General features: G+C 40.5%; 1 protein-coding gene across 34 annotated transcripts in view; it reads left to right on the forward strand.

Annotated features, from left to right (window-relative positions):
* The window catches only part of Macf1 (microtubule actin crosslinking factor 1), a 342,822-nt gene that overhangs the window by 137,525 nt on the left and 192,151 nt on the right, over nt 1-13,146 (forward strand). For 5 of the 34 annotated variants that reach the window (XM_063236126.1, XM_063236122.1, XM_063236124.1 and 2 more), the window contains exon 1: nt 8,098-9,244. The exons of 21 other annotated variants lie outside the window; for them this stretch is intronic. In XM_063236126.1, coding sequence (XP_063092196.1) covers nt 8,225-9,244 — 1,020 coding nt within the window. In that variant the 5' untranslated portion in view covers nt 8,098-8,224. Of the gene's footprint in view, nt 1-8,096; nt 9,245-13,146 lie in introns of those variants that run through there. 8 more of the 34 variants (XM_063236118.1, XM_063236120.1, XM_063236129.1 and 5 more) reach the window with 4 other exon arrangements.

Consider the following 13,146-nt stretch of genomic DNA (forward strand, 5'->3'; position numbering starts at 1 on the left):
AAAGTGAAGAGTACAGGAGAAACTGACTCTGCAGAGTAAGCTTGGGCTGAGTGAAAGAGGAAAAAAACAATGTAAAAAAACCTCCCTGGAGAAGCAGAGAGGGCTCTCGTGAGGAAATGCTCAATAGCCACCTCTTCCTGGTATCTGTGACCTTTTATACTGTTCGAATCTTGAAACCCCCAGAACCTCTGCACCTCGGTAATGAGAGAGAATGCTGGAATTCCACACCTCACCAGTGTCGGGTCTAGGCCACCCTACTGAAAACTTGCTGGACTTTATGAGAAGTCCACATTCAGAGCTTGGGAGGTGTTCTGCCATGTGGCTAGGATCTTGTACTTAACAGGTCATGCCTACTTTCCCAGCTATCTTTGCCACCCGCTGTGTCAGTCTGTTCCCTAAGATTCTTCAAAGGTGGGGGCTGCGGATTTAGCTCAGTGGCATAAGTGCCTGCATGGCAGGTGCGAAGTTGCAAGTTCAATCCTTGGTAACGCAAAAAAAAAAAAAAAAAAAAAAAAAAAAAGATTCTTCAAAGGTAACCAGTGTAAGTTTTTTTTATGGATTGTTTTTTAAAAATTAATAATGTTTATTGGTATATTTTAGGTATACAAAATGATCACATTCATCATAGGGAATTTATACCTGCACATAATATGTTTCGACTCTTCCCCCAGCCATTCCACTCCCCTCCCCTTGATCCCTCTTGCCCTCCCTATTTACAAAAGTTCTGTTGCCATTTCTTCTTTTTTTCTTTGCTTCCTTTCCTCTTCACTGGTTCCCCATTTTCTTTCTGTCTTTCTTTCTTTCTTACTTTCTTTCTTTCGTCTGTCTTTCTGTCTTTTTCCTTTTTATCGGTACTGGGGATCGAACTCACGACTGCCTGCTTGCAAGGCAGGTACTTATGCCGCTGAGCTAAATCCCCAGCCCCAGTTCCCCATTTTCTTAATGTTTCACAAATATCTATTATACATTTTGGTCCTTATTTTCACTGTAGGTTTCTCATACCAGAGAAACTATGCAATATTTACAAATGTGTGTCCTATTTATTTCACTTAAGAATATGGTCTCAGGGTGCATCCATTTTTCTAGAAATGTTTCAACATTATCCTTCTTTATGGCTGAAATAGTACCCATTATATAAAAGAACAATATTTTTATCATTAATTGGTTGATGGGCACTTGAGTTGTTTCTAAGATTTAGCTGTTATAAACTGTGCTACTATACATATGGGTGTGCATATGTCACTGTAGTATGATGCTTTTAATTCTTCCAGGAATATGCCAAGAAGGGGGAATAGCTGGGTCCAATGGGACCTCTAGTCCTGGTTTTTGAGGAGTTTCCACACTGATTTCCTCAGTAGTTGTACCAATCTATACTCCCACCAGCACTGGAGAATGTTCCTTTTTGCCCTTAGCCCCACTAGCATTTGTTATTGGTTGATTTCTTGATACTAGCCATCCTTTCTGGGATGGGTTGGAATCTCAGCATTGTTTTAATTTGTATCTCTCAAATGATCAGTGATGTTGAACTTTTTCTTTTCTCGTACTAGTATTGAACTCATGACCTCACACTTACCAGGGAGGCACTTGTGCTGCTGAGCGAAATTGCTGAGCTAAATCCCTGGCCCCTCCTTTGTCAAAGATGTGGTGACCAAGTATTACTGAAACTCCCTCCTTTTAATGTCACCACAACTCAGTGAACTTTTAACAGACTTAATATGTTCTTTTTTTTTTTTAACTTAATATGTTCTAATCAACTATAGTTCTCATTGTTCCTAATACTCAAATAGCTGTAGTTTTGACTAATATGAACCTTTCAACTTAATTCTCAGTCCTTTGGCATGACCTCAGTAGTTGGATAATTTCTTTCACTTCTTGTGTGGTAAGATGTCTCACAAGCTCTTTTAGTATTTCCTGTCCCAGTCTTGAAATTCTGTTTCTCAAGAAAACCAGCTCTTTATTTCTGACCACAATCCAAGTGCTGCTCCTTGCTCATTGTTTCTGGATTTTTTTCTACTGTTACAACTGGGCAGTACCTGTATCACTTTTTAAAAAATCATTCATACTGATATTTCTGAATCAAATTTAGGATTCTAGGGTTTTTTTTTATCTCCTTTGACTTTATTTTTTTTCTTACACTGAATTTCTTTTTTTTTTTTTTTTTTTTTCTTTCTTTTTTTCCCCTGCTACTAGAGATGTATTTGCAAGGCAGGTGCTTGTGCCACTCAGTTAAATCCCCAGCCAACACTGAATTTCTTGATTCTAACAATAGTAATGAAATTATCCCTTTTTCTTATGCACACATATATGTAATATACCTAAGAGAAAATAATAGTATTAATGCTGGTAACAACAGTACTTACAAGTTTTTGATTTCTTTGCAGTTCTTTGTGTCCCTAAATTTTGTTTTGTTTTATTTTGTTTTGAGACAGGATCTTGCTATGTAATTCAACCTGGCCCTGAACTCACTGTGTAGCCTAGGCTCGCCTCAAACTTGGACAATCCTGCCTCAGCCTCCTGAGTGCTGGGGTTAGAGTTTTATGCCACCATACCCAACCCAAATTCCGTGTCCCTCCCCCTGTTTTAGTTTAGTCTGTATAGATCATTTACATTGTTTCAAATGGAAATTTTAAAAAGATTACAGGGGCTATTCAGAGAAGTCCATTTCCTTTGGTCCTACTATACTGTTTCTTCCCTTTTTCTCTAGTTAGCCAATTTAAAAAAAATCATTCTAGTTATGTTTTGTGGTCATTATATTGTTTGTATATTTTGGAAAATGTGCACTTTTTAAACACATTAATTTTTATAGCTATAAAACTTTATTGAGTTATAATTTATGTATCATAAAATTGAGCTGTTTTAATTGCATAATTCAGTTATTTTATGAGCTTTATAACTGTCACCATAATCTAGTTTTGGAGCATTTTTGTTATTCTTCTTGTCCTTTTACAGTTATTTTCTCCTCCTATCACCAGCCTCAGGCAACTGCTAATTATTTTCTATCTCTAGATGTATCTATATTATGAACATTTCATACAAATGGAGTCATACAGTCTTTTGCATTTGGCTTCTTTCACTTAGCATAATATTTTTGAACTTCACTGATGCTGTGTCGTTTGTCAGTAGTTCATTTCTGTTGTCAAATAATACTCTATTGTAAGGATTTGTCGTTTATTTTGTTTATCTCTTCAGGATTTGATGGCCATTTGTGTTCATGTTTTGGATATTAAAAGTAATGCTGGGAGCTGGGGGTTTAGCTCAGCGGCATAAGCACCTGCCTTGGAAGCAGGTGGTCGTGAGTTCAATCCCCAGTACCGATAAAAATGAAAAAGACAAAAAAAATAAAAGTAATGCTGATATGACTACATACCAGTCTTTCTGTTGATATATGTTTTCACTTATCTCGTATAAATTCCTATTAGCTGTTCTTACCAAGGACTTAAGCCAACAGATACAGAGTGGAGATGTTAAAATGTTAAGAGATCAGCAAAGTAGTCACTCTAGTCAGTCACAGTTACTGGTGCTGATGAGGTAGAACAGTGATAAACTTTAGGAGTAGTGGTGGGTGTTCTCCCAAGGGGGTATGCAGTTGAAGAGATGCTGGTTTGAGATAAAAAATTTGCTACTATCAGTGATACTGGTAGTATTGATATTTTCCTAGAAAGGTTTATAGTTTCTACAGTGGTCTAACAAGTATTTTAAAATATATGCTGTATGGTAGAGATTCTTTGTATTTTATTTTGAGTTTTTAGTTAGGAAAATTTGAGGTACTCAAAAAAGTATATGAGATTCTCAGATGTATATTTAACCTTCACAATTAAACAAATGTTAATATTTTCTTATACTTGTTTTGGAGTTCTTTTCTCTGTCTCCTTTTTTTCCACTAAAACATTTATGATACAGCCAACTTCCTTGGCCCATGTGTTCCCTAGTTAACTATCATCCTGAAGTTTGTGTATACTATTCCTATATATGCTTTTGTGCATTTGTAGCAGATGAAATATCATAAATCATATGTACTGGTGTTTGCATGTTTTATATTTCAGATGAACTTCTGTATATCCTGCTACTTTTTAGACTAAAATTTGTTATTCAGGTATATCCATGATAGAGGCTTGATTTGTCCATTTTAAGTAACTTACGTGGAATATAATGTGAGTAGTGCCCCCCACATCAGTGGTTCAATAGAGCTATTATTTATAGTAATTAGTTGGTTGTATAAATAAAGCAGTCATTGCTGTATCCTATATAAAAGAGGGATTTTTGGATCCATTCTTGGATTGGAATTGCTGGGTTGTAGACTTTCCTTGATTTGCATATATTTTGCTAAGTTTCCCTCAGTAGGACTGTGCGACCTACAATATTTTGTTGAGTAAAATTACTGTTAGACATAATATGTATTTACTTACTTGTTTACTGTCTGTTCCCCAAAGTAGGAGTAAACTTAAGAATGGCAAGGATATCATCTCTTCTGTTTTAGAAGAATAGGCACTCAATAAATATTTGTTAAGAGAATATGTTATCTCAGAATGTTCTCATACCTATAAGGTTGGTAGACCAGGTAAATACACTGTGCTATTTTCTTATTTATTTATTTATTTATTTTCCAAGTTTGTGATATCCAAATGTGCTATTTTCTTATGCCCCTTGTTCAGATGAGGAAACTGAAACAGTCAAGCTAACTTCTTGGGTCACATATCTAGACCGTAAAAATAAGATTTATCCTAGTTTTACCCAAGCCAATTTTTATATATTTTATGTTAGGATTTATAATTTTTCTTAATGATATTATCAGTTCTTTATAGTCATACTGTAACAAAATTAGTTTTTCAGCTGTCATGTTTGTTAAATATAGTACATGTCCAGCATCTCAATATTTAGAAAAAATCCAGAGTTCAGTTACAGGGTAGTTCTAGCTATCTAGACTTGAGGTCTAAATTTTCTGTACTTTATGGCACTTTATACTTTGCATATTGGATGAGGCATCATTCATGTTTGTGGAAAGAATGAATGAATGGGCTCTTTCGTTCATGAATGGCTGTCTCTATGGAGGAACTGGGTAGTAAACAGTTAACTGGAAAAAGTCAAAGAAGAAGATACCAAGAATATGTAGATCCTAAAAGTCTGCCTTACATGAAGGCAGTAGGACCCAGCCTAGTTAAGAAAAAGGTCCCAGGGACAATTCTGTGATCAGAATTAACTTAGTAAGGTAGTAGAAGCAGCTCCTGCAAGGACAAACAAAGGCTTTGGGTCATGGAACATAGCTCCTTCCCTTCAAGCCTTATCAGGAAAGAGTATATTGGGATCCCCTTATGGCCTGACAATGTCATCTGATAACTTTTAGCTCTGGAAACAAATGGGACAAAAAGGGATTTACTGTAGATCAGGCACTGAGCCAAGTACTTTATAGATATTATTTCATTAGCTGTGTCTGCAGTCCATAAGTAAGTGATCGTGTCCACATTTCACAGGTAAGGAAATTGAATCACCTAGTAAATTAGTGAAGCTACTTAGCTTATAAGTTAACCGAGCTGGGAATTTGAACCTAGTGAGACTCTGCTAAAATCTCTGCTTCTACCCCAAATCAGTTTTTCTGTGGGGCAGGAAGAAACAGGTGTTTATATATATGATGCACATATTTAAAAAAGAAAAATGTCCACCGAGGTAAATGTGCTAGGTTCTATGAAGCTTCTCAGAGAAATCTTACACAGTAGGAATCATGTTAAGCAGCTCCTTTTCTTGCTCCAAGTCTAACAGTTTCAGGCATTTGGTTTGCTTATATTTTATTAATAAAATTCAAGCTCAAATCTTAGGATATGCAACTTAAAAGTTCCTGTTTTCTTCATTAGAGGTGTGAAGACTTGGTAGCTGCCTAGAGAACATCATGCTGTAATGTCTGGTTTTTTTTCCTGATTAAATTATTTGCTGTCATCCGAATTCCCCATGCCCTCTTGTTTCATGCTGCACTTTCTGACAGCCATACGATGGTGCTGCAGCTCTGTAGTCAGCCTTAAGAAAGGGGAGATGCCCACTGTACTTACAAGGCAGGTGGGGGCCTCCGGAGGGGGTCATACTTTAGGGCTTCTTATTGCTTTCCTCCTGTGGAGGGCGTGGTGTAAGTCCCCAGGAAAGGTGGGTAGAGTATGCTGCTACAAGTCTTTGGGGTTATGCGGAGCCAAGCAGGTTGCTTCCCTCTGTAGTGTCCTTCAGAGTGGTCTGGATATTTGTGGTACAGTGTCAACAGTGCAACCACTGTGATGGCATGCACCCATAGTTTGCACCAGGAGCTGAAGCAGGAGTTTAAGGCCAGTGTGGGCAACATAGTGAGAAACCTGTCTTTAAAAAAAAAAAAAAAACCAAAAAACCACAACAAAAAAACCCAACCAAATAATAAGATAAAATTATGCTGGAGATGTGGCTGAGTGGTAGAGCACTTGCCTAACATTCACAAGGCTCTGGATTCAAGCCTAGAACCATAGAGGGAAAAAGCAGCGACAGGAAAGAAACACCTATAACATCTCTTTCCTTCTACTTTGAGCCCTTTGAGTTATAATTTTTTCTCATCTGTCAGATGCTGTGCTAGAAATTGGAGTGAACAGTACCTGCCTGCCAAGTGCAAGGTCCTGAGTTCAATTCTTGATCCCTAAAAATAAAAAAATTGGGGTGAAAAATTCTGTTGGAATCACAGGTTAATATTTTAGTCTAACTTTCACAGTCTAATTCAGACTTCTTCCCTGTGGTAGCTTGAGTAAAAATCACCTGGGTCTCATTTTCAGAAGCTTTTCTTTCTTGTGTCTGGCAGTGAGCTAATATTACCCCTTTGTTGTACTCATGGTCCATGCAAAGTCCAGTTGCTGTTTCAGAATCTGTTTTCCAGCCTTGGGTACAGATTTCCATCCCTGCTGTAGTTAGAAGGTAAGGTAACATACATAATTGAATTGAAAAGTTTTAAACAGGTTCACATCTGGTTTTTCCCACTTATTAGGTATTGAATGTTGGGAAAATTAATCAATTTTCTTAAACATCTATTTATTTATCTGAATGAATGAATATAAAATGATAGTTTTGACTTCACATGGTTACTGTGAGGGTTAAATGAGATAATTGTGTTCACACATGCTTGAAATATAACAGGTGTGCAAAAAAGTGTTAGCTTTTGGTGGCAGCTGCACCATCAGTGATCACTGTTGAGTGTTTGTGTCAAATGCTCTTAATTGGAGGTCTTATTTCTCTGTTGTATTTGGAAGCAATAGCGTTCCCATTTAGTTTTACATGCTAGACTTAAAACTGGTTGCCAGGTTTTTCTTCCTTGTCATTAGCCAATTGAATTAACAGATCTTTTCTTTTTCCTTTTTTTAGGGAAGAGAAGGGAAATAAATATAGGAGGCTAGATGTTCAGAGCTTTCCTTCCTTCCTTCCTTCCTCCCTTCCTTCCTTCCTTCCTTCCTTCCTTCCTTCCTTCCTTCCTTCCTTCCTTCCTTCTTCTCTTTTTAATCTGGGACTGGCTCCAATCTCTCTTTCGGTTAAAATTTGATTAAACTAATTGTATCATGATCTGAAAAAAAAACTGGGATTGTGTATATCTTCTTAATTTCCTTTGTACATCTTGGTGCAACAATTAAGATTATTTGATTTTTTGTAGTTTAGAAGCCATAATTGCAGCTTCCCAGCTCTCCCTCTTTGTGGCCCTTCCCTTTCCTTGCTGCTTGGAACCAGCTGAGCTGGTTTGCTTTTTCCCTTTTGATATTGTTCTCCTCCTTCTTCCTTCACGTTACCTCTCTTGGTTTCCCCTCCCTTTTCCATTTACTCTTACATTCATTCCCTTGCTCCTCCTCACCCTCTCCTATTTTCCCTCTCCCCGGGTTCCTAGCTCCCTTTTGCTTTCTGTTTGTGTTACTGAGGGCAGTGCTCCAATTACCTCATATTTGGAGAGAGGAAGCTGCAGCCAATCCGGTTTCTGTCTGCTTTTAGGTCAAGTGATTTCTGAACTGCAGTGAGATGCTTTGAATTTGTCTTGTTGCAGCTCTGAGCCTGTAAGATGGCTGTCTGAATCGGCAGCGGCTGGAAGAGACAGAGGCAGGGAGGGAGGGAGAAAGAATTGGAGGGATTGCTGGCATAGTGCATGTTTTTTAATGTGCATCAGACCCGATGAAGCCACGGTTGGCATTTTTCTTGGATCCCAGGAGTGGTTTAGCTGCATTTTTGCTGGGATTAGGAGGGGAAAGAAATGGGAAATTCACTGGGCTGTGTTAAGGAGCCGAAAGAGTCAATAACTGTTCCAGAGAAGGCTCCCATATCTCCTAAGAAAAGGGTTCGGTTCAAAAGGAAGTGGAAGGGGAAGAAAGTCCCTACGCTGGGAGCACCTCACAAAGAAGAACCCTTGGAAAGAACTGGAGTCACTGAAGAGACTGAAACCCCAAGGAAGTTAACAGTGAGTCTCCAGGAGGACAGAGTGGGAGGGGCGGAGCATCCCCTCTCAGACATTTTGCTGCCTGGGGACTCAGCCCAGAACTCACAGGTGGGCGATCCGGGAATGATTGTGCAGGTGAAGGAGAGATTCCAAGGGGAGATCCAGACTGCCCACCTTTTGTTAGAGAATGAGTCATCCTTTGCTGGAGCGGTCTGGGATTGCCTGGAAGAGGGGATGACTGTCATTGCTCACCTGCGTGATAATCCTGCAGAGAGGAACTGTGAGCGATCCGTGAGCCAACTGGTGGAATTTCCGAGGACAGCGTCCTGCAGCAGCAAGGCTGTGCTGCTGCCTGTGCAAGGAGAGATTGCAGTGGAAAGGGGAGGTGCTCAGCTTGGATTTCGGAGTAGCGCTTTGCCTGGAGTAGACCACTCCAGTGACATGAAAAATCAGGACCAACTTTCAGAGGGCTGGAGTGCAGGGAAAGGAACCAACAGTGTTTCGAGAGCCCCACAAACGGGTTCCTGGACTGCCAAAAGTTCTGTTCCTTCATCACTGCTGGGCCAGCCAGCAGGCGCTAGATCCACAGAGCCTGCCCAAGTGGGTCAAGTGCCGCCCCAAGGCCCCAGATTACCTGCTTCTCAGAGTGATTTGTCCATCAGTGGCATGACTGTGAGTGTTGTGCCTTTATCTTCTGGCTATGGCAGTGATGGGCTGCACTTACATGGAATTCAGCCTAAAGATGCAGAACGTGAGAAGAGCTCTACATCCTTTTCAGAAGAGGATGGCACCCTTTCTTTGGAAGCCAGCCACACACCATCATGGGGTCTGGAGGAGGTAGGTGGGCATACTCAAAGGCAGTCTGACCACTGTTTGTATTCCTGGCCCTCAAGCCTATTAAAATGGATTATGGTGAGCAATGAGAATCCTGATGCTTCTCAAATCTCCCCCCATGTAGGGCATGGTGCGTTACTGACTGCCAGGGCTTGTCAAGCAGAATCTATTTCAGGCCCATCCCTCGATACTTGCAACCAAGCCTTGTCTCTGAGGAATTTGTGCTTCTGGGTAGCCAGGTAGTGTAATTGCTGGAGCTGTCAAGATGCAGCACCACCTAGTCATTACTCTCAAGCAGTACTGTTTACCTGCCTCCTGACTGTAGTGAGTTGTGCTGCAACGCAGAGGGGGAGGAAGAGGCCTCAGTGAGTCTCTAAAATGAGTGTGGAAGGCTGAGGGATCATGAAGGGATGGAGGTGAGGCAGCTGTCCTCAGTGTGTTCGCCCTTCGCCCTAGAGAGCTGAGCTTCTGCTGGAGCTGATGTAATCCTCTGCTGTGGAGAAAAGGCTAAAGACAGCACTCATTTTGTGTCTGTTTGGGAAGAGAGGGATTGTCTTCCTTTGATTTGCAGGATTAGGGGTGTAGAGTTATCGGAGACAGTGGAATAGGGCAAAACGTTTGTTTTTTTTGAGAGAAGATCTTGCTATATAATCTCAGCTGGTCTTAAACTCACTATATAGCCTACAGTGGCCTTGAACTAACCTGTGATCCATTTGTCTCAGCCTCTCAAGTGCTGAGATTACACACATGAGCCACCATGTCTGGCTTGAAAAAGTTTCTTTTGTGCTTGAAGTTGTTTGAAGTTTTAACATGTTTAACATGTTTTGTTTGTGAGGTATGTGGTGAGACATAGGTGATGGTTTTGGTTGTTATGACTGTTTCCAAAGGTCAAGAATCAATGAGAATTCATAGATGTGGATGATAACCAGCAAGACTCTGGTGGCATAACCAGTGCATGGATTTTTGAGGATGCAGAGGGTTGAGGTGATAGTTCACTCACAGCTGAAGGACTTTGATTGGCATCGTGGCCTCTGCTTAGGGTCTCAGAGCAGCAAAAAGTGGGGTGGAAGATGAAGTAGGACACTTTCTTGGCTAGCCTGTGTGCAGCTAATGTTACCTAGCTGCCCTGATGTGCTGCTGATCTGTGATGAAAATTTCCCTTGGAGATAGATTGTCCCATGGATAGGCATCTCAGTGCCCTCTGTGGGGAGTTTGGAGACTCCTAACAGTTTGAAGATAGCATTGAAAAAGAATATTATATGGATGGGCAAGAGGCTCCACAGGCCTCGTAAGTATGTGTGTTCATGCATGCGTGTGTTAGGCAGCAAGGAAGACAAGCTGCCGGGATGGAGTGTATAGTATTTGGGATTCATTAGATAAGAGGGAATGGCAGAGTCAGTTATTACCTTTGTAAGGAGTAGATGTTGAATAGTTGGGGATATAACCAACTGCTGAGTTTGTTTCTCTTTTAATACTACCGCCATTAAAGTTGATACTGTGGAATCGTAACAGTATTATAGGGGACCATAATTGAATGTGGGATTTTCAGAAAGTTTTGAAAAATTTTAGGAATGCTTGGTGGAAATGAACCTTAGGTAATGGACTACAGGTAACAGTGGCACCTCTGTACCAGCTGGATCTCCAACACTGAGAAGGAAGATCACATACATACAATTCTTGAAGAGTTTTGTTTTGTTTTTTGAGACAGGGTCTTCGTATGTACTTAAGCCTGGCCTCAAACTCACAGCAGTCCTTCTACCTCAGCCTCCTAAGTGCTGGGATTACAGGCATGTGCCACCATGCCTGACTTCTAGGGAGCTTTTAAAGAGTTTTTGGGAGAGTCCTTTGGATCACAATCTGTAGTTGACAAAGTAACAGTGTGACTCTTTTGCTGTTCAGCACATGAGTCCAATTGGTATGTGACATTTTCTGGGAGGCCAACCTCTGCGTCCAGCCTTCTGCTTTTTCACTGAGGAATAGCCAGATTATTCAGATATAGACAAGGGGCTGAAAAATCAAGTGACAGGATGCCAGTGCAGATACCTGTGTTTCTGAAGCTCTGTATTTATCGTATGATGTGAGGACCATAAACCGACCATCTTTCATGACATAAGGCACTTTTCAGTATATGTGTTAAAGTTTTTCAGAATCAATGCCCTTAAAGCCAAAGGGCTGGCACCCTCAAGGTCTGTAGAGGAACTGTGTCTTTAGGGAACTGCTCCCCGCACTAGCAGACTGTTCACAGGCTCCAGAGCAGCAACAGCCAGAGAGGTGGTGGATGCTCTGACCCTGTAGGCTTGTGTGACTGGGTTGAGGCTGAAAGCAAGTGTATGGAACATGGGGAGGACACGGTCAGAGAAGCGGCTCTGGCCGTCATGCACCAGCACCTTCCTAAACAGGAATCTGTGCAGCTCAGTAGTGTTTGATTCATTTTGTTTGCTTGCTTCTTTTGGGGTTTGTTTTGTTTTTAATGTGTCAACACAATAACCCTTCTCAGAAAACAATTCAAGCTGCATTGCTATCTGTCCTATATGATGCAGACCATGTTCTGTGTCCTGTTGATTAGTCCGGGGTGATGATGGGAGTGGGACTAGGCAAGGGCTAGACAGGAGTGGGTTTTGCTGCTTTTCAGAATATCAAGAAATGGGAACTAATTTTTGCTGGTTTACATAATAGAAGATAAATGTCAGCTGCTTTCCTGTTCACCCGATGCAGTTAATACTTCGCTAGATGGAAAATAGTTAATATAGAAGCATGATGACAGAGAGCAGCTGACAAAGTGGTTTTCAGAATGATAAGTAGACTAGGGTTTGGAGCTAGATGGAAGCAGACTCATAGCAGTTGTACTTTGATGTCAGATAAAGGTCTTCTGTGGCACTTTCATTCTGTCAGGAATTCTTACTCCTTAATACCTGGTTCACTTGAACAAGGAAAATTGTTGAGAATCCATGTTCCCCATCGTGGCTTCACATTGTTAGTGGATCCCATTGAATAGAAGAATTTGACTCTATACCAGTGCCTTGCCATGTACATGGAGATCCTTACAATTTCAAGTGAGTAGACAGGTAATGTTGGGGGCTAAAAATGATGAGCAAGAGATCAATTGGTATATTGTTTTCTGGGCTCAGCCTTTTTAGTTTACAACTATTCCTTTCCCATTTGTTCTTTTAATTATAGGAAAACTGGGTGCAGCAGTACACATGTGTAATCCGAGCTATTTGGGAAGCTGAGGCAGGAGAATCACAAGTGTGAGGCCAGCTTGGGTGATTTAGTGAGACTTACCTCAGAATAAAAAATACAAGGGGCTGGAAATGTAGCTCCGTGCAGAGGCCCTAGTTTCAGTTTCCAGTAATCCCCATTCCTCACAGCGGCAAATGGGTGCTGGTAGTGCATATCCACTCTCCCAGCACTGAGAAGGCTGAGGTGGAAGTGACATGAGTTTTAGGCCAGCCTGGGCTCCATACTAAGTTCAAGGCAAGCCTGGGGTGTATAGCAAGACTCTGTCTAAAAAATAAATAAAAATAAAAATTCATACAGATCGTGTTTTTTAAAGTATTGTTTTACTAATACTGGTTTTGTGTTGTAAAAAGAAAGCAAAACTAAGTAGGTGATATTAGAAGAATGTAGAAGTTAAAAGTTATAGCTAGAGCATTGTTCAAGAATGGCTTTTGTTCCTTTTTTTTAAAATGTAGTTTTAACAGTATTACTAAAAAAGCATTATTTTTTAGATGTAACAGTGTTATGTGATAGTAGAAACAGCCTTCATCTCCTAGAGATTTAGAGATAGCTACTGCTGTGTTTATAGAGCAAACAGAGTGTGTGGGATTTGCTTCATAATAGGGGAGGGGTGAAGTGGAGGAGCATGGATGAAACGGAATAACTACATGTTGATAAGGGTTGAAGCC

The sequence above is a fragment of the Cavia porcellus genome, unplaced genomic scaffold, assembly GCF_034190915.1.
Source record: "Cavia porcellus strain 051 isolate PalLab524CR breed Dunkin Hartley unplaced genomic scaffold, mCavPor4.1 scaffold_25, whole genome shotgun sequence".
Classification (NCBI taxonomy): Eukaryota; Metazoa; Chordata; class Mammalia; order Rodentia; family Caviidae; genus Cavia; species Cavia porcellus.